Source organism: Tursiops truncatus, chromosome X, assembly GCF_011762595.2.
Source record: "Tursiops truncatus isolate mTurTru1 chromosome X, mTurTru1.mat.Y, whole genome shotgun sequence".
Taxonomy (NCBI): Eukaryota; Metazoa; Chordata; class Mammalia; order Artiodactyla; family Delphinidae; genus Tursiops; species Tursiops truncatus.
The window spans coordinates 15,720,123-15,742,361 of NC_047055.1; the positions used below are offsets into that span (position 1 = coordinate 15,720,123).

The 22,239-nt window shown below is 38.5% G+C and overlaps 1 protein-coding gene and 1 non-coding gene across 25 annotated transcripts in view; both read left to right on the forward strand.

Annotated features, from left to right (window-relative positions):
• The window catches only part of PABIR2 (PABIR family member 2), an 80,744-nt gene that overhangs the window by 2,988 nt on the left and 55,517 nt on the right, over window positions 1-22,239 (forward strand). For 6 of the 24 annotated variants that reach the window (XR_012329270.1, XM_073799252.1, XM_073799257.1 and 3 more), the window contains exons 2-9: window positions 200-290; window positions 4,382-4,438; window positions 4,742-4,785; window positions 4,870-4,924; window positions 5,198-5,299; window positions 5,656-5,741; window positions 6,496-6,560; window positions 9,230-9,326. Coding sequence is in view for 19 of the 24 variants with exons in the window: in XM_073799252.1 (XP_073655353.1) it covers window positions 200-290; window positions 4,382-4,438; window positions 4,742-4,785; window positions 4,870-4,924; window positions 5,198-5,299; window positions 5,656-5,741; window positions 6,496-6,560; window positions 9,230-9,326 (597 nt within the window). In the remaining 5 variants the exon portion in view is untranslated. The other 18 variants (XM_073799261.1, XM_073799256.1, XM_073799260.1 and 15 more) reach the window with 18 other exon arrangements.
• On the forward strand, window positions 12,380-12,514 carry LOC117310494 (small nucleolar RNA U109). Its single transcript, XR_004524638.1, has one exon. It is a non-coding gene; the product is annotated as a small nucleolar RNA U109 (small nucleolar RNA).

Here is a 22,239-nt window from a genome sequence, read left to right on the forward strand (position 1 = left end):
AGATCAGTATCAGCCAACCTGTAATCCACAGCACACCACTCCGGAAGCTCTGAAGAGGAGGAGGACGGTGAGAAAGTGCTACATTGTATGAAATGAGGAGCGCTTGTCGATTTCACTGTTAACCAGAGAGCTGGCGTTAATACAGTCGAAGGATATCTTATATGAGAAGACATTAATCATTTTATCTTTTATTTTTCAGTGACCTTTCCCAGGTTTTTCAACCTTACATGTTTAGAACTCGGAGGAATAGTACAACCATCATGAGCCGTCACAGCTTGGTAAGTATAGGAGTAAGTATCATCAGTAGTTGGGATCGGGGGAAGCACTTGCAAATGTAGTTCTTTCTTGAGATGATGTGCTCTGCACCATTGCTTGCAAAAGAAACAAATGATATTACCTGTCTTGTTTACTGCTTATGCTATGGCTATTTTTAGCTTTTGGTGCAAAAAGGAAACCTGGTTAGAATTTTTTCTTGGCTGTGGGACTAGGTATTTTTAAACATTGTTCCTTGTTTTTTGTCACTACTTGCATATGGTAGTGAGGTAAGTCAGGATTAACTTCTAATTATAACTGAGAACAGTGGTCTTTATTTGTCCTAGGATGCAAAAATCATGTATATGGTAGCAGAGTGTTTATTTTTGTTGGACAGTGCTATCCATTCAAAGTAAAGTCTATTTGAAAATGCTTGGATTTGTATTCCAGTAGAGGTGCTGATGGTGACTGGTCTATATAGCCAGAGCCATCAGGGAACAATTTTTTAGTTGGTTGGTTGTGTTGGGAGAAATTATGTTGAGGTTTTTACATAGTAGCCCTTCACATGTGGAGCCCACTTATCCGGTAATTGCAGTGCCCTGGAAGATATGAGATGTAAGCAAATAGACCTCTAAATGGCTGAACCAGATTTCCATAGACTGTGCACAAAGGTTCATCAGTTTATTTATAGGAGGGGCTCTCTGACCTCTGAATCATCTAAAATTTATGCACAATTATAGTAAGCTTCCAACCCAGTAGTGTGTGAGAAGCAGCAAATCAGAAGAGGTACATTTGGGTTAAAGGTTTATTAGCAGCAAGGGAGGAGAGGGGAAAACTGAAAAGCGGACAGAGGTTCTTACAAAATCAGCCCGTGGGTTGGTCTTAGGGCTGAGAGCCTGTTAATAGACCCTGAGGGTGTCACTGGCGTTGAACTGTAAAATAATTGATGTTCCTACAGATACCTGGGTCATTAACCTTTCCTTAAATTATAGTAATACCTACACTCATATGGTATTTTACATGTTACAAAGTACTTTCACACATTTAATTCTCATAGCAACCCCTGTGAAGTAGGCAGGGCAAAAGATGTTTTTCCCAGTTAAAAGAGGCAACAGCTAAGACTCAGCCGATCTAAGTAACTTGCTCCGAATCACACAGTTAGTGAGTGGCAGAGCTGGGATTAGAATAGAGATCTTCCAGTGCCATTCTGTTTGGTCAAATCTGTTTAAGAAATGGGGGTGGCGAATATAACACTTTTAAGAAAGATTTCCAGCTGAAGTGGCTACAGATACTTCAAGGGGGAAATGGTAGCTCTCTGGAGATTTCGTTTACTGCCCCTTCTTCCCTGAGCATACTAGAACATAGAACTACTCGTTTTTGCTGTATATGTGAAAAATGTTTCTATATGTTCTACAGCGTGTTCTGATCTCAACAGCATAGCAAAGAAGGGAAAATGATTTTGCCCCTCTGAACTTCACTTGGCTCTTTTCTAAGATGTGAAGATTTTTATCAACTCTGGCGGGGTGCATCTCTCATTAATAGCCTTTCTTCTGGCTCTACTAAAATGCATGCAGACTGAAATGGAAAGGGCTGGGGGGGAGGAGGGCGGGGCTGAAGAAAGAGATGTGCAGAACTAGGACCTTCATTATTAACTGATTAGATAGAAAGGCAGGGAGAAGAGGACTGCAGTGACTGAGATTTTGTTTCTTGGTGACCAGGGGGAAACGTTTTGCCTTTATTCTGGATAGAGAAATAAGAGGAATTGGTCGTTTGAAGGGAAAAAAGATAACATTCTTTCCAGGCATGTTGGGTTCAAGGTGCCAGTGGCCCCGTGCTGTTCTCCAAAGTAATATTCAGAAATCTTCTCAGAAACAACAATCATCCTGCCTCACCCCCTTTCACTTTCAGCAGATGACCCTTCTCACTTCTCAGAGAAGGCAGACACCTCTCTTCCAGAACCGGCAGCTTTCTTCTCCTGGAAGCGTCTTTCCCTTCACATGGGGTGCTTCCTGCTAATGGTTGGGAATTTGTCGGACTCCCCTGTGCCTTTGCTTAGTCTGTCGTCTCTGCTCTATCTTGTGTCCTCACAGTCTCTTCCTTGCTGGCTCTTTCCCTCCCACCTTCTTCTCCCGGCTCACACATCTCATATCTGGAAGACAAGCTTCTCTTCTTTTTCATACGTCTGTCTTTCCCTTTTTCCCTTCCCCTCTCCGAGCTTTTTCAAAGTTTAATCCACACTCAACTGCCTCTGACTCCTTGCCAACAATTCAGCCAGTTTATAATCTCACTACATCTACCACAACTCCATTTAAAAACCGTGCTGCTAAAGTCCCCAGTGTCAGGGGCCTCTGTTCTGGTCCCATTTAAGCCCTTTGCTCTAATTTCACACCATTAACTGGCGCCTCCTTGAGGTTCTTGGCTTTTTGCTCAGCCCATCCATTGCTCTTGTTGCTGGTACTGGACACAGCTCTGCTGTTCTCTGTCCCTCGTGAGGGTCTACTCTCCAGTTCTGTCTCAAATCGACAAGTTGTGGGTGATATAGATGTACCATCTAAGCTTGTGGCTTTCTCCACAGTCAGCTTCTGGCAATCCGTACTTTGGCTTTCCTGATTATTTCGTTGCCTTTGGGGTTTCTTTTGTTCCCTGACTGACATGTTCATGCTCTCTGCCACAGTATCCTGATGGAGTCTTTCCTGCCTTATTTACTTGCCTAGTAGCTTAGCATTTTTCAAATGACCTTATCAAGAGTTCACCAGCAAACATATATTACTTTCATAATGGAAAAAAATACTTTTGGAAAGGAATTTACTGGTAAAGTTTTTCTTGTTTCAAAGCCTAGGAGAGGAAGAAGTAAAAGAAAAGGGTGGGAAATGAAGGGATATCTTTTGAGGTAAAATCTTATTTTAGTGGATAACTTTAAAAAAATTTCACCAGAATTAGCTTTTGCCTAAAAACCTTAGAGCAGTTTATCATCACCATTTTATACTGCTCACTACATGAGTATTTTTAAAAGTTTGAATAGGATAGGGTCTCTTGTAGCAGGATAATTGTCATATTTGGTTTTATAGTATTACAGATTCATTTTCATTTCATCATGGAATAAATAGCAGTTGTTTACATTATGGCTATAGACTCTCCCCCCCGCCAACCAGCAACTGAGTAAGATGTTGATATAAATTGTACCTTACATTTCATGATCAGATTATGATGATTTTGAAGGAACATAATTTGGCCCCCAAGTCATTTCATCTTTGCGTTATTAAAAAATGATCTAAGGGAAAGCAACAGTTATCTTAAAAATGCACCTTGCCTCTACATTGATTTTTTTCTGAACTAGTAAGCTTTGTGGTGATAGCATTAGTGATCGAATTTTAGAATTGACTTAGATCACGCAAGTAAAATCTCCTTATTGCAGTTTTAAAGTGTTTTCGATAAACATTAATCATAGACAATATATTATATTGGACTTATTTGCTTGTCTTCCTCCGTCAGTGCATTGGTAATAAAAATGAATAGAATCAGTGTTTTTGCTTTCCCTTCGTATAGAGTTCCTTATTTTAGATAAGTGGGGTAATGGCTATTTCTAAGACCTGGAGTCTTTTTTTACATAAACGTACACGGCTCTGCATTCATTTTGGGAAAAATGTTAAAGTCAGTGCCTGTCTAGCGACAGATGGTGCTTTGAGGTTGGACACCTGGTGTACTTTCTAAAGACTGAATGTACTCATGGGTCATTTCAAATAGGATAAAATGTTGAAACGTTAGTTGCTGAATGGCTCTCAGTTTACTTACCTTTGCCTGCTTAGGAGAGGAAGACTAAAGCATTGTTTTCCAACCAGGAAGTGCACAATTACTTGCTTCTTGGCTTTTGCCAGAGATGAAGGTTTTCAAGGGTTAAAATTATAATCAGTCATAATTCTTGTAACCAAATTTCTTTATCAATTACATTGTGATCAAAAAAACCCCTGAATGTACTGCCTCTCTAGTGCATTAATGTTCAGTGATTTAAAGAGCTCGATTTCTAAGAAGAATATGAAAAATTATCTAGGAAGAGGTTGTACACTGGCACTGACAGCAGGCCGCTGCTTTGTGATTCAGAAAATAGTAAATGTTTACTTCTTCTTTCCAGTTGCTGTCACCCTCACCTAATCGGATTCCTAGCAGCAGACTGCTTCAAATCAAAAGGGTAAATTTTACTTACTGGCTCAGATCTGTAATTTTCTGCATTTTACATTTTGATTTTATTTTCATTTTGCAGATTTAGATATTAAAAATGAGTCAGGCTGCCACTCTGGTTAGTTGTGGACAGATTCAAATTCTTCTGAGTGGGCAGATAAAATACAGATGTGGCACAGGTGACAGTCTTAAAATGTCAGTCCCGGTGTACTGTGATGATGTCAAATGAGGCAGAAAAGTCCTTTTCATTTTCTTTGAAATAGAGAACTGTGTGGTTAAATTTTATGTTTTCAGCACATGTTTGCCTTTGCAGGAGGAAGGCATGGATATGATGAACAGAGAAACTGCACATGAAAGGTTAGTGCCTCACAAGAACAGGGTGTGGCCAAAGGTATGTCTTGTTTATGAGCACTAATGGCCATTCATTTTTGTCTGTTTTAGAGAAGTGCAAACTGCAATGCAGATAAGCCAGTCATGGGATGAGAGCTTGAGCCTGGTAAAGTTTTCACATATCTGCTTGTTTTTTATTTTCTAGAACCCGCTGTATCGTTCATTGACTTCATTCATTTTTTTCATTTACCTCTTGCCCTCCTGTTTCCACATTTGAATTCAGTGTTTTTGATCTCTGCTTTCCCACCAGAATATGAGGTTGCAACTTTTTAGAGTCTATACATTTCTGCTCTAAAAATGTAGGCCTATTTGTGTAGTAAAGAAGAACTGTGATGTGTTGAGTTGTGAATTATGAGGAAATAACACTTTCTATTTACAGAGTGATAGTGATTTTGACAAGCCAGAGAAATTATATTCTCCTAAACGGATTGACTTCACTCCGGTTTCTCCAGCACCATCACCCACCAGAGGATTTGGAAAGGTAGGTTCATTGACAAGATATTAACTCTCTTTCACACACTGACCTGTTTACTCTCTAAAATACACACACACACACACACACACACACACACACACACACGCACACACACACACACACACATCACCTCAATTTTGATGAATTCAATGACTGGAAGGAAAATTAATAAAAGTCTATAGTAGTAATTTGAAAAAATCTATCAATCTATCCATCTGTCTATCTATCTATCTATGTATTCTCTCATAAACATGTATGAGAGACAGATAGGTAAGCAATTCTAAGGATGCTGTTGTTGTCATTTTGATAAGAACCTTTTGAAAACTGGAGCACTAGAAGTATTTTAATATGTTTTTCCCTAGCAGTGTTTTTCACCATCCTTACAAATGTTTGTGAGCAGCAGCGGGCTACCACCAAGTCCCGTTCCTAGTCCAAGACGCTTTTCCAGGTAAGTAAACCTGCTTTTTAAATGTGGTTGAAAGGCTGTTCATTAAATTTGTCTCTTTGGTGAACTTTTCCCCCAACATTTTATTATGGAAATTTTCAAACAGCAAAACTGAAAGAATTTCACAGTGAACATCCCTATACCTACCACCTATATATTCTGCCATTAACATTTTACCATATTTATTTTTTTGAGGCTTATGCCAGTTTATGTTCAGAGGGGACACACACACTTGAAAATATATTCTTTATAAGGATAAGGAAAAAAAATTTTTTAATTGTAGACCAGTCAAAATCCCAAACAACTTATTAATAAGGTTTATCCTTTTTTTTTTAAACTATTGTGGATATTTTGTCTTAGAAAACGAGTGTTTTGTTTTTTTTTTTTTCTGTACGCGGGCGTCTCACTGTTGTGGCCTCTCCCGTTGCGGAGCACAGGCTCCAGACGCGCAGGCTCAGCGGCCATGGCTCACGGGCCCAGCTGCTCCGTGGCACATGGGATCTTCCCGGACCGGGGCACGAACCCGTATCCCCTGCATCGGCAGGTGGACTCTCAACCACTGCACCACCAGGGAAGCCCAGAAAACAAGTTTTTAAAATAGCTTAAAATGCCATGTTATTCCAGATTGTCATATGCCAGGTCAGATCACGTACCCAACCTACAACACAGACGTTGTCCATTTCTCCCTATGTATCCGTCAATTTTATTGATTTGCCAAAAGTACTTTAATGTCATCCTGTTTGTTTATTCTTTAAAGCAGGAGAAGCCAGAGTCCAGTCAAGTGCATTAGGCCCAGTGTTCTTGGTCCTCTTAAAAGAAAAGGTATGTGTCATCCCCTTCTGCTATTAAACATAGTCCAGCTTGAGTTACAAATTAGCATTTCTGTCTGAAATGAGTTCAAGGCATGACTCCTTTCTTCTAAAGAAATAGTGAAATATTCTTTCCAATGTATGCTTTACTGATTCTAAATTCTGGGAATTAGTTATTTGATACTGTCTATATTTTTTTATACTTCATAACTGAATCTTATTCAGATATTCATAATATCAATATATATTCCAGAAATTTTGCCTCTCAGTGATCTGAATATAAAAGAGATGTAAGTTGATACATTGCAGAAATATGTGTTAATGTCATAGCAAATAAGTCCATACACATGCTGTATGCTCAAATATAAGTCACCACCAAATGACGCCTCCCATTTGAGTCTCTATAGGGTTTTTGATATGATAGGGTACTCTTGTGTGTGTGGTTTATAAGAAATACACTTTATTTTTTTTTAATTAATATTTTTATTGAAGTAGAGTTGATTTACAATGCTGTGCCAATCTCTGCTGTACAGCAAAGTGACTCAGTTATACACAGACAGACATTCTTTTTTTATATTCTTTTCCATTATGATTTATCCCAGGATAATGAGTATAGTTCCCTGTGCTCTACAGTAGGACCTTGTTGTTTATCCATTCTATGTGTAATAGTTTGCATCTACTAACCCCAAACTCCCAAGGGGTGCTCTCTTAATTACCTTATTTTAAACCACAAAGCACTGAACGAAAATGATCTCACTCAGTGCTAGTTTTAGATGCTTATAGAGGGCACCCAATGGAGTCTATTAAAAAAAAAGGCAAAGAAATTTAACACGGGTTTAGTCATTATTCCTGGGGATATGACCACATGATTACAAGTGTTGGATGTCATTTTAAATGAGAGTTTTAATGATCATTTTAAAAAAGCAATTCAGTAAGTGGTTTTTTTTGTGCAGATCACCTCTGAAGCTAGTAAACAAATCAACTCTTCTAATGTTAGGTAAACAGATACTTGCAGCTTCGGCGAAGACTTTCCAGTGGTATAGCATCATACACAGATTCAAAAAGTGCTATATTTCAGACAACTTAAAATTAAAGATGGTGTGCTGTGGGGAATAGATGCTGATACAGTGACAATATTTGTATTTAGTGAATAAATTTTATTTTATAAACTAATAGTCTTTTTCCTTAACGCTGCAAGGAATTATTTACAATCCGAAGAACCTTCTCAGGAGCTATTATGTGAAAATAAAACTTGGAAATTAAAGCTAGTATAGTTATTAGTATTAATTTTAAATATGTTGTAGGAAGTTGATGGAATGTAATATGGTTGTTCAGTTTCAAAGCTATTCCAAAATATACCAGCAGATGGAGGGATTCCTTGCTAAAAAGGGCTAAAGTCTTTTGCTAATGAGGTGTTGAAAGCCCGGCAGCAGCTTTGAAAAGCCGCATGTTAAAGCATGGAAAAAAGCAAATGAAAACATAACCTTTCTTGAATTGCAGTAATTTTCAGAATAGCTCCAGAGGAAAGATAATATGAATTAATTAATAATATGGGGAAAAATGAATGTTGCATTTGTTCTTCCTTGATCTTTTTCCATCATAAGAATCTTGTAGAGGTTTAAGTTCATGGTTGCTCATTTCTTAATGGAGTGTAGATAGGCCCATGAATTAAATTGTCTTTAACGTTCAGTTTTAAAGCTCAGATAAAGAGCTTTGAAACCAAGGTATGTGCATGTTTTAAATCATAGCTTATTTGGAAAGGGGCTTTTCTGTCTAATTTAGGGTTGTTAGTCTGTGCACTCCCAGTGGCAAAATGTTAAGCATTATTTCTTCTGATGCAAAGTTTTTCCATTCCCAGTTCTGAGAAAATCTGTAGGATTGAAGTAGCCAGTACAACATCAATTTTGTGATTAATTAATAATTGCTTTCAGTTACAGATGTGCTTTCAAACTTATATTTTCTAATCTTCATTTTCACTAAGTAGCCTAAAGCAACCTTTGATTTATATGCTCTTTATCAGACTGCATGCCTTTGAATCCGTTTGACTTCAGCTCAGGAAATGTTCTGACATTAAGATATATAAAATCAAGAGTCTTTACTAATCATCTAGCATAAATTATTATTTACCGTGAGCTTCAGCTCTTGGGAGATACTTTATTTCTGCTGTAGTTATTAGTCTTGATTCATTTTGCCTAATGCAATCAGTGTTCTACTTTTCTATTAAAGAACCTGACTATATGGGCAGCAGACTACATACAATAAATGAGAAGGTATTTTTAGGGCTGCTGACTTTTTTTTTTTGCGGTACATGGGCCTCTCACTGTTGTGGCCTCTCCCGTTGCGGAGCACAGGCTCCGGACGCGCAGGCTCAGCGGCCATGGCTCACGGGCCTAGCCGCTCCGCGGCATGTGGGATCTTCCCGGACCGGGGCACGAACCCGTGTCCCCTGCATCGGCAGGCGGACTCTCAACCACTGCGCCACCAGGGAAGCCCCGGCTGCTGACTTTTTAGTTGAGTTTATGTGGCAGTATATTTCTTCTACATTAAAGCACATGGGAAAATAGCTTTCAAGTAACAGTTTGAAGTATTCCGATCTTTGGTTAAACAAAGATCACCCCATTTTAGCAGCAAGCCTGTATCTGTAAAATTGCTTTATGGTAGCATCATCTCTTTCTGTTTTAGGTGAAATGGAGACCGAAAGCCAGCCCAAGAGGCTCTTCCAAGGCACTACCACTATGCTGTCTCCGGAGGCTGCACAATTGTCTGATCTCAGTTCATGGTAAAAAATGAAATAAAATCCAAAGGATACTAGGGAATGATGTATTTGAAAAGAACCGCAGCAAAAGTATATTGGGATCATTTAAAACATATTCAACTTTTTATCCATGCTCCCTAGAGGTGAAATCTCCATGGAGATGGAGACAGTGTGAGAAACCAGATCGTTTGAAAGTCACCAGGACTTCCTTTGGAAGTGCGTGTATCTTTTTGGCACCTTCACCTTCATGCCTAGCTCCTGTTAGGTCAGCCTCTCAGTAGGTGCTAATAGTGTGGGAGAGTGTCAACAGCTGGATGGCATGAGAAGGAGCTTCTGGGTTGCCCTGGGTAATATGCCTTGATTGTAGCTGCTCTGCCTGCATTTTGTATTATATCCTTTTAACTTAGCAGAGAACACCAGCATTCTCTTAAGCATGGCATTTTCTAAATAGCACTATCTGTTGTTATAAAATCTTTTTGAAAATTTTGGGGTGTTTCGTCACAATAGTAACTAAGGTTTCGTTTAAATAGTAACACTTGCAGATTCCTGTGGTCTGTTCACATAACTTTTTTTTAGTCTTTTAGTCTTACTCATCTGAGTTTAGATGTCTAACTTAAGGCCCTTGCATGTTTTTGTGCGAAAGTTAACTTCTTTTCCTGTACCCAAATTTGAGTACTTGGATGAGTTGAGTACTTGGATGCCAACATACTTATAGGAAGGAAGAGAAAGGGATAATAGCAGTGGCCAGGTGATATTTTGAAATCTTTCAGTACGTTTCAGTCAACTTACTGAGCACCCATGTTCTGGATGCAATTGTGTAGTGCCTTGCAGAACTTTCTGTTCCCTGAATTTGATGGCTAAGGTTCTTTTTTTTTTTTTTTTTAAGAACCCCAGAGGGCGTTCACTTTAAAATAAAAAAGAAAGTGCTCTCTAAATGGAAGAATCCTGTAAGCCACTTATAAGTTATACAGACTGACGATTCCTTCTTTCCAAATCACTTATTCATTGTTTTTCCAAGGTAACCTCTACTTCTAGTTGACCCAAGAAGTCACAGATTATTCTAGCTCATTAGACTCGTTGATCAGTACCATTCTAACCTTGGAACAGATGCCTTTTAGATGGTTCTGGCTATTTTCAGCCCCACGGTCTCTCTTCTCTCTCATCCCTGTCTGTCCTTGTTAGCTCAATGTGCTAAATTTGGTACAGAATGTCTTTCCAGGTATGTAGATGATTGCAAAGAGAAAACTTCTAAAGCTTGTCAAGAGGACTAGTGGGTGAAACTCTATACTGAGTGGAAACTGCATATCACTTTTATGGTAAAGTGTGTTTTAATATAGGCACATGACATTATAAATAGATTTCCTTACGCAGTTACTAACCAAGTAACCAAGTTCATGTTAAATGATACGAAAGCGTTCGCCAAGCTAAAAACATACAGGGTGAGGTGATTTTTTTTTTTAAATATTGCTGTAGGCTGACTGTGCTTGACTCTATGAAACAGGTTCACACTAATAAGTAAGGAAGGACAGAGAATATATGGTATTTACCAAGGGCCCTCTCCCCTTGTTCAGACGTTTACTCCTCTGAGCAGCACAACCTAAGCTGTCTGTGATGGTAGCTGTTGTGAGGCTTCTATTTTTTTTTTTTTGGCCATGCCACATGGCTTGCAGAATCTCAGTTCCCTGACCAGGGGTTGAACCCAGGCCACGGCAGTGAAAGCCCAGAATTCTAACCACTAGGCCACCAGGGAACTCCCATGAGGCTTCTATTTCTATTGCCACCACCTCCATTCTCCGTAGACATGTGACTGGCTGTGGGAGCCCTGGGAACATCAACATTGGGGATGAAGGGCACTTCTGATCTGTAAACACAAAAAGTGTCGCCTCACACTGGAGAGATTGACTTTATTCGTGGCTGCTCATAGAGCGCTAACAAGCCAACATATGGCTCAAGTAATATATTAAAGAGAAACTTATTACTCAAAATTCACAAAACTCAGTATCAAAGATATTTAGGTGATTAAACTTTCAAGCGATGTTTTTAGTAAGTTTGGAGCATCTGGACTTCTGAGGCTGTTAAAGCTGGCAATCGCAATAAGACTCTTGGAACACCTTGTGTACTAAGATTGCTGACATTTATGTCTTACAATGAACAGAATTTAAATATGAGTTATTCATGATACGTAAAATTGGATTCTGCTTTTGCAGAAACTTTTTTTCCTATCTTAAAAGCAGCTTCATTGATCAGAGATCCATATTCTTAGAAATGGGGACAGAGACAGGAGCTACCTGTTGCCAAGGATAACAATCTACTCGATAACTAAGGAAACCATTTTTATACATTTTAGGGAGAGAAAAGGTATCAGATCATCAGTAGGTATTATCTCATCATTTCAATCATTATAGTTTGTTCCCTGCCCCACTCCATAAAGAAGAGATGGGTTTTAAAACTTTAAACTTTATATACTAGATAATGATCTTTAAAAGCTTGCATCTTTGAAGTATAAATTATCAATAAATGTGAAGTTTGAGTATTGACCCATATGGAGTTTGTGTCCAGTGTGCCAACTGCTATGCAAAGGAATAGTAGGCCTCCTTTTCATAAACCTATTTTTTTTTTTTTTAGTGATTGAATCTTTCTTTTTTGTTTGTTTATTTTATTTATTTATTTTCGGCTTTGTTGGGTCTTCATTGCTGTGCGCTGGCTTTCTCCAGTTGTGGCGAGCGGGGGCTACTCTTCATTGTGGTGCATGGGTTTCTCATCGCGGCGACCTCTCTCGTTGCGGAGCACGGGCTCTAGGCACGCGGGCTCTAGAGCACAGGCCCAGTAGTTTTGGCGCACGGGCTTAGTTGCTGCACGGCTTGTGGGATCCTCCTGGACCAGGGCTCGAACCCGTGCCACCAGGGAAGCCCTATAAACCTATTTTTTACTAAGAATTCTTTTTTTTGCCAAGCAAATCTGGGGACCTTTGTTAACCACAAGGTAGGAATTACGTCATTCTGCATTTAGTCCTTATGAACATCAGGAGTTTGACCATAGCTCGGAAGTACACCTTTACATGGTGCTTTCATTCTTTTCTTCATGCTGGGAACTCTTGTTCTGCTCCTCATTCTTTTAGGAGTAAGGCTATCTGTGGCATATAAAATAAAGGAGTTTTCAGGGCTGCTAGCCATGTAGTAAAGATTAAGTGATAGTCTATTTCTCCTACAGAAAAGGAAAAAGTCTTCCATGAAATTTCCTGCCCAGTGCCTTAGTGTTAACAGGACTGCTGACTTAACCTTTATGGTTTTATTTTAACATTTTACACTAGATTTATCTTAGTGATTTTTAACATTTTTTTTTTTTTTTTTTTTTTTTTTTTTGGTACGCGGGCCTCTCACTGTTGTGGCCTCTCCCGTTGCAGAGCACAGGCTCCAGATGCCCAGGCTCAGCAGCCATGGTTCATGGGCCCAGCCGCTCCACGGCATGTGGGATCTTCCCGGACTGGGGCATGAACCCGTGTCCCCTGCATTGGCAGGCGGACTCCCAACCACTGCGCCACCAGGGAAGCCCTAACATTTTTTTTAACGTATGTGTCACGGCAAGAAAATTTTATCATGAGTATGTTACATGTACAAAGAATAAGGTAATCATTATTTATTATGACAGAAATGTTCACATATACTTGAAGATGTTTGTGTGAGCAGCTTAGACTTCTGTGCTGATACTTTTTTTTCTGGTGATTAAAGAGTAGTATTTTTAATTAAAATTTTTTTCTTCCAGTTTTACTGAGTATAGTTGACATACAGCACTGTATAAGTTCAAGGTGTGCAGCATAATGATGTGACTCACGTACCTCATGAAATGACGGCCACAATAAGTTTAGTGAACGTCCATCATCTCATGTAGATACCAAATTAAAGAAATAGAAAAAGAATTTTTTCCTTGTGATGAGACCTCTTAGGATTTGACTTTCTTAACAACTTTCATTTATAACATATAGCCATGTTCATTATCTTGATCATGTTGTACGTTACATCCCTATGTGCTGATACTTTAAAACTCCTATCCCCAAAGTGACAGTGGAACAGGTCATATTTAACTATGTGATCTTAAAAACCTAGAGGTTATACAGCAAGATAATGCTGGGTCTTCGTAAGGTAAGATAGTAGAGAGTAGAGAACAAACCCTATGGACCAGTTTAACCCACACCAAGGGGTAGGGGGATGCCCTGTAGTCTTACCTTATACTAAAATCTGTGCTGGGACTGATAGGGCTGCGGCTGATTTCTAGCGCATTTACCTGCCTGGCATTTATCTGATAGAACGCAATTTACTGACTGGACAAGGCACAAGAGTGGCTCCACCAGATGCGTGATAGCGTGAGTCACACTGGACAACCTAATTTTGTTGTTACTTTATCACTGAATGTTTTAATGATTCCCTTATACTTTCTCCCTTAGTTTTTTTAGACAGAGGGCACTACTTTAGCTGTCATAAGTATTTTTGGTGGTGTGGTTCAAATACTGCCTCAATTGGTATAGTCAGTGGCTGAAATGAATTAGTTTACTTTTGTTTCACGTACTCCTGTGTCCAATTTGAATTGTCTAGGTCCTTTGCTTTCCTGCCATTGTTTGGCTTTGGGCCACTAGTCTAAGGCTCATTAGCACCTCCATCAGAGCTTAAACTAGGAAAGAAAAAAAGAGAGAAACTTAAATTGGACCACGCTTTGTTGCTTTTAGAAGCCCTGGTAGAAGGTTTAATAGCAGACACAGTGAAAATCACTTTTGTACAGTGATCTCTCTGGAATTACAAAATCACGTTAAGTCTTGCTTGTGGGTATATTAACAGTGGGTAATTTGTGACCTGTAGTCACTGCTTCCAGGACCAAGTATAGTAGTGCCAGATTAATTAGAACAGAAACTAGATTTTAGTTTAGTGAAAATACCTGGTTAAAGGTTTACCAGGCTCTGAATTTAAATTGCACTGGAGACTAAATGCAAGTATGCTATTTTTCTGTCAATGAAACACAATTATATATGTTTACAGTTAATAATTGAGAAGAAATTCTTGAAAAAATATATTCTTGAAAAAATACATGAAGTGCAATGTTCAGACTCATTTTTTTTCTTGGTAACTTCCCCATTAGCTTATTTCTTTAAGGTAATCAACAGCATTAGACGACAGATTTCATGGCGAGTCACGTTCTATGTTTTTGAATGAATACAGGATTCACCTAAGCAAGCAGGTTTTATGGCAAATGGAATCTTTTAACCCAGGGCTCACCATAAGTCTGGTTGGAATAAGAAAGTATTTATATTCAGATTATCTGTTTGGTGGCCAAATTTTAATCTAAGCCTGTTTCTTCCTGCCAAGCAGCAGAGAGCGTGTCCTTCGGCTTCCCAGCCAATATGTGCTTTAGGAAAGTAAATTCATTTTAGTATTAGTCTAGGCAAAATGCTGCAGGAGGAAAATCACATATGTTCCAAAGGCAAATATAAAGGTCTTTTGATTTTCCAACGTCTTAGATAATCTGTGCAACTTTCTTTCAGTACTTTGAATAATTCATATTTTAGACCCATTTTGCCATTTGGTTGAAAAAATACCAGAGCCAGCTAAATTTTCCAAACTTCTTACTTAAAAGTGGTATTATTAATGATGCATTTGACAGCAGAAAGTATAGAGTAGGAGGATTGGGAAATATACTGTTTCCATTTTTATTGGGTTGGCCAAAATGTTCCTTCGGTTTTTAAGTAAAACTAAAAGACACATTTTTCATTTTCACCAAGAATACGTTGTTATTGAACAACGTATTCACTGTTTTGTTCCACTACCTTCTGCCATTTTTCAGGCAACTTCATAATTTCATTTACCCAAAACTTTTTATCTTTTTGTGCAAAGCACTGTTCCAGGTGCCTTTTACAGTCTTCCAGGAAATTGAAATTTTTTCCATTAAGAGAATTTTGTAAAGACAGAAATCAATGGAACTCCGAAGGTGCAATGTCTGGTGAATACGGCGGATGAATCAGAACTTCCCAGCCAAGCTGTAACAGTTTTTACCTGGTCGTCAAAGAAACATGCGGTCCTGCGTTATCCTGATGGAAGATGATGCGTTTTCTGTTGACTGATTCTGGACGCTTTTTGTCAAGTGCTGCTTTCAGTTGGTCTAATTAGGAGCGGTACTTGTTGGAATTAATCGTTTGGTTTTCCAGAAGGAGCTGATGATAGAGGACTCCCTTCCAATCCCACCATATGCACACCATCACGTTCTTTGGATGGAGACTGGCCTTTGAAGTGGTTGGTGGTGGTTCATTTCGCTCGCCCCACGATCTCTTCTTCTGTTCCACATTATTGTACAGTACCCACTTTTCATTGCCCGACACAATTTGTTTTAAAAACAGAACATTTAAATAGAGAATTGCATGCAGAAATACTGGTTTTTTGGTGGTTTTTTTTTTTTTTTTTTTTTTTTTTTGCTTAACTTAAGTGGAACCCAAACATCAAAGTGATGAACGTAACCAAGCTGGTGCAAATGATTTTCAACGCTTGATTTGGATATTTTGAGTACGTCGGCTATCTCCCGTGTGGTATAACATTAATTGTTTACAGTTAATGTCTCGATTTGATCACTATCAACGTCAACTGGTCTACCCGACTGTGGAGCATCGGCCAGCAAGAAATCTCCAGCACAAAACTTTGCAAACCACTTTTGACACATTTGATCAGTCACAGCACCTTCTCTATACACTGCACAAATCTTTTTTTTTTGTGTTTCAGTTGTGTTTTTAACCTTTCTTGACATAATAAAGCATAATATGCCGAAAATGTTGCTATTTTCTTCCATCTTCAATATTAAAATGGCTACACAAAAATTCACCAATTTTGATATTTTTTAAATGCACGCTGATACGACAGCTGTCACAACACAGTCTAACAAAATTGTTTCGAATGAAGTTAAAGATGACTAAGCGCTACTAGAGCCATCTTATGGGAAAAAACGAACGAACCTTTTGGCCAACCCGATATTTTTACTTTTCCAAAGCCTATTTGTATTCTGTTTCCATCTGAAAACAATCCACAGGCAAAAGAAAGAAATGACATTTTGAAGAAATATAAGAGTAGAGAAGCTGGGTTGGGGGAAGTTACATTTTATTAAGGGTGATACAGAGCCCAGAAACTTCCAAATGTATCATAGGTTGCTTAACAGTGGAAATATATTAACTTGGAAATTCATAAAAACGATAATATTAAAGACATAATATTGAGTTTCAGGGCAGTTTAGACCAGGATGAGCTTTTGCAAAGGAGCTAGTGATCAAACTTAAACTAGAACCTATATTTGCTGATTCACAAGTCCTTCTTCAATTCTATGCTTTGTTTCCTTTTCAAAAATAAAAAAGTATGTCTGTGTAGATCCTAAAACTACCTGACTCCCTCGCCAGCTTTCTCTCATCATGTTCTCCTTGCTCCCTGTGCTATAGCCATACTAGCCTGGTTTTGGCTCCTAGAAATAACCTTGCTTCTTCCCCAGCTTTACCCAGTTAAGGCCTACTCATCTTTCAGACAACTGCTCAAATATCACTTCGGGGGAGCCTTGTTCCTCCGTATTCCTCCAAATTAGATCAGGTCACCCATGTTATATACTCTCAGAGTCCCTTATATCTTTACTGCTTTGATCACAAATTATAATTATATATTAATTAGCATGATTATATAACTGTCTGTCTCCTGTACTATACTGTAAATTAGATGAGGGCAGGGATCATGTCTGTCTTATATACCATTGTATTTCTAATAGCTGGCATACATTCTGCACTTGGCAGGTACTCAGTAAATATTAGAAGAAATGTAATGACTGAATGAGTGAATTCGGGCCAGATATACAGCACAGAGCTTACACGTTGTATTGATGGGTATCGTAGCCAGGAAGGCAGCCTCGTGTCACATTGTGAAGGCTGGCAATTGTGAACGCTAAAGTCTGTAGCCAGATTCATGAGGCAGGCTAGCTTGATTGTTGGGAGCCCTGGGAGCCGGGGCTGGATGGGTCAGGTGTCCCCAGGCTGGGTTCTAGAGGCTCTTGATGACCAGATCAGGAGTCTTAGTGGAAGGACAGGAGCACAAGCCAGTTGTCAGGATTCAAGAGGTAAATGGGCTGTGAGGGTATTGGGTCTGTGGATATAGAGCATTCCTATTAGAAGCTTGACTGGAAGTTAACTGAAGGGATCAAAGAAACAAGTCTTTTAGAAATAGGAGGGAGACCTTTGAGTTTTGAAAGCAATAGGAAAGGAAATAGTCTAAGAAATTCATAAAATGAGCAGAACATAAAAGGCAAATAATGGAGGAAATTAGAAAAAAATGTGTATTTGAGTCGAAGGGCTCTTGGGAGTGGGGAAGTGATAAAATCTAGAGCAGTTGAAAGACTGTTCTGGAATGGAAGGACCATGAAGCAGTATACTTGCTAGAATACTTCCGACAGTCCAGGGTACCTCAACGAGTAACCACTCCTCTTACTCGAAGGCTGAAGGTAAGAAGAGAAGTATAAAAATAAAAACAGTTTTTTAAAGAAGAGAAATATAAGGGTAGAAATCGCTTGAGCGGAAGGTAGGGGACTCCCTCACGGAAACCGTGACATGTCAAGAGGAACACTTACTGGTATGTTGGACCTTCTGGTGCCTCTAGGAGAGCACCCAAATGATACAGAACCTTGCGTGTCTTAACTTGGGATTTCTCTGACGTTGTCCTCTCCCAGGTGTCTGAATATAGTACATCCTCTAGTTTTGCTGTTGCTTTTATGCTTTTTATGATTTACCAATGCCGTACTGATCCGTGAGTTCTTGAAACCATGTCATTGCATGTTATGTTTGCCTTTACCCTGATAGATGCATCTGCTTATAATTCTTTTTGCTTTGTCCTCAGTTCAGATATTTTGGATGGCAGTAGTAGCCGCAGTGGCTTGTCCTCAGACTCACTGGCTAAAGGCAGCACAACCGCAGAGGCTCCAGTAGCATGCTCCAATTCATGCTCTCCGTTCATCTTGATGGATGATCTCTCACCCAAGTGACTTACCCATTTCTGATTCAGTGTTCTAACTGCTGTTTCCTGCAGAAAACATTCAGGGAGGAACACAGGGAACTTTGATCCATAATGAGGATTAAAGTGTTACTGATCTAAACCATTTTGATGCCGTTCTTTTTTGGCACTTCTCTAAAGTTTGATTTTATGAGTGTAGTAACCTTACTTAGGTCTCTTTTTGCTGATCTCATTTTGAGCTAGTGATGTAATCTCAAGTACTCATTTTTGATTGCTTAGAGTACATATATATATATATTTTTTTCTCAGTGCTTCAAAGAGCACGTATTTTAGAGTCTATACATTTAAGGAAAGCACTAATATGTATCTTCAACAATGGTTCTTTTTCCCAGCAGTGTCATGACAGCTAGAGTTGATCAGAAATTCTCTTGCTTGAGAGATTTTTGTTGTTGTTGTTCTCTGTTGACTACATAAGTCTCAAATCTCTTTATCTCACAATATTAGATGAGTTGCTTTTGATATAAATTTTTATTTTTCTGCATCAGCTTAAAGTACATTATTTTGTTTCCCTTTCCTGTTTGAGCTGCTTCCTTGCCATTTCTCACAAAGGGGAAAAAACATGTCGTTGCTTTCATTACTGTGCATATTGCTTCTTTGCTGTTGGAGTGTAGGATGCAAGGATTGATTTTAGTGCTGAGAATGTAAACGGACTTAACAGGATGCCGGGATTAGTCACCACAGCTTCTTATGACTAAGCTACCCCAGTTGATATTGTTCTCCTCAAACCTGTTGCCCTAAGGAATATATAAAATATTGTTAATGTTTCTAGGTGGTGTTATCAAGGAGAAGAAATTCCTGCCTTGACCAGATGTGTGGAGCATCTACAAATGAATGAATAATGTTATTTACACACAAACCACTGTGTAGAAAAGTGTACACGGAGCTTGACAGCTTGTCTTGGGTGGTGTAATGAGGCCTGAGGGGCCTTGGGGTTCAGTGTCATGCTGTAAAGATGTATATCATAAGGTAGGGTAGAAAACGGGCTTTATGTGTCTGATTGCCACATACCGTTTTGATTGCTGCTTCTTTCTGATTACTTTTTCGTCATTGGAGTTGTTTGTTTTGTTGTGTGGTGAGTGGTGTTGTCGACTGTATTTTGGTTATTGTGTTGCCCCCAGAATCAGAGTCCAGTTCTTATACATGCTGCCTTATGGGAAGCGCAGTTTAATATCTATGAGGAAGCTTTTAGGAGCTGCCAAAGTCAATGTCATTGTGCATTCTGCTTTTAAGAAGCTGTTTGAGCTGTCAACAGTGTACATGATAGTAAGTCTGCGGTACCATAAGTTATTTAACATTTAAAAGAGGAAAATCCCGATAGAGCTATTTTAAAAACCTGAGTGTAATCTATTGCCGTGTTATTTATTATTTAAAACTGTGTGCAAAATGTCTGTTGTGATAGATCTCTTTTAATGTTCAGACATCGTGGTTGGATTGTCTGTATTTAACATGCAAATTTGCCTGCTAGGACCATAATATTCCATTTTTAAATGAATGTAAGAAATGAAAACTACTGCATTTGTGTCTTTTGAAGGCAAAGGTCGTTGAATTTTAAAGGAAGATGATGTGCTTTGAGGGTACCCACAGACTAGTAATACTGTAGGGCTTGAAGGGAAACCTATTCTCTCTGAATTATAAGAGAGCATCACTTAGCTTGCAGTAAGTAGTTCTGTTGTAGCATCAGCTGTGTTGTTTATTTTAAATTGTGATAACTGCCGTAATGGCCATTAGTGGCTTTATTTCTCATATTGGCTTTCACCTGTGCAAAGTCCATAATCCTTCAAACCTAACATGAATGTATATACTATGAAGATTGTTCTCTAGTATGTCATTTCAAAGAAAAATTACATCAGTGGTATGCAGTGTATTTACTCTGTTTGTGAAAGAACCATGTTAAAAGTCTCTGCCTATATAATACTGAGAGATGGTTTTCTCCTGTAGGGTATTTATCCACCAGCTCTCTACTGTCTTCTTTGCCTTAAAGGGACACTTTTGGCCATCAGTTTTTGGCTCTAATTTAGGACTCTTAAGACATAACCTTTAGAATGTAATGATATTTAAATTTATTTTTGAAATTCAGTGGTGGGGTAGAATTGGGACAGGAAAATGCAGTTGTTCCTCTGTTATGAGAACTAGGAGGCAAGGTAACTGACTTTACTGTTTAAGCCAAGGTTCATTTTTATTGTTTAAAGTGACTAGAAAATTAAGTTTGTGCAGGGGTTGTTTCGGATTACGTAAAAGATAGAGATGCTAACCTTCAGGTGAGCTTTGTTGACAGTACTCCTTTATTTTTATATAAAGTCTAATATTTGAAAAGTGATCATTATAAAGTAAAATTCTCTCTTCCTATTCTAATATGATATCATATTTCAGGCTTCTATTTGAAAACAAGTATAAGAGATGATATGATAAGAAAATTTACTAGATGCTCTTTTTGCTTGACTGACATATAATCACTGTGTTTCATGATAACTGCTTTTGGAATAATAATAAGTTTTGTGAACTGCTGACCTTGTGTATATCTTAGAATGCAAACTTAATAAAGTGTGTACACATGCATAAAATTCTGTAAAATTTTTAAGCCTATCCATATCCCAGTATTGCATTCTCTGTGTCTAATTGCAGTCAAGTTTTGAATAAAAGGATATGGGGAACACAAAAGAACTAATAGCTGTTTTGAAGTTTGGGTTGTTTCCCAAAACAAAGAGAAACCTCTCCACATAATCTGTCAAATTTTCAAGAGCATTTTGTAGAATTTGACAATTTACAAGGTTCTTGCCAAGGCTACACATGTTTCTTACTTGTTTTGGATTTATTGTATCTTGTGTTTTTTTTTTTACATATTCATAAGACTCTAAATTGTTTTTGGAGCAAGGTGGGGGGGTGGGTAGACAGGCAAAAAATAAAAGCCTTTCATGCATGACTCAGGCTTTAAACACTCACTCTTCAGTATTTAAAAAATACATGAACTATCTTATTTCACACTTAGAGAAAAGTTGCAAGAATAGCCCAAAGAACTCCCATATATTTTTCACCCAGGTTCCTCAGTTGTTGATATTTAACCACATTAGTTTCACCATCCCTCCCACTCGCTTGTATGTATGTATGTGTCTGTGTATATTTGTATGTGTGTGTCACATTTTTTCTGAACCATCTGAGAATAAGATACAGACATGATACCCCATTACTCTTAAGTGCTTCATTGTAAATTTCCTAAAGACAAGGACATTTCTACATGACCACATTGCAGCTATCAAAATCAGGAAATTAACCTTGATACAAAACTATCCCACCTAGTGTACAGACCCCGTTCATATTTTGCCTGTGGTGCCAATAAGGCTCTTTTAGCAAGAGGGGAAAAAGTTTCCTTCCGGCCCAGGATTCCATCCAGGATTATGTGTTACACTTACTCATTATGTGTCTTTAGTCTCCCTCAACCTGGAAATCCCCCAGTCTTTCCTTGTCTTTTGTGATCCTCATAGTTTTGAGAAGTACTAGCCAGTTATTTTGAAAAATGTCCTTCAATTTAGATTTGACTGATATTTCCTCGTTACTAAATTCAGGTTATGCATTTTGGGCAGAAATACCACAGAAGTGGTGTTGTGTTCTCAACATCTCATTGCAGGAGGCACATGGTACCACTTCGTCCTATTACTGGTGACCCTTGATCCTTTGGTTAAGGAGGTGTCTGCTGTGTTTCTCCACTGCATAGTTAGCGTTTTACCTCTGAAATGGGTAAAATATTTTGTGTGGAAGTACTTTGAGACTATAAATATCCTGGTTTTTCATCAAACTTTCCCCCAGTAATTTTAGTATCTTTTGCTCTTTCTTGCCTGCTAGTGTTATGATGACTACCCAATGGTGATTCTCTAC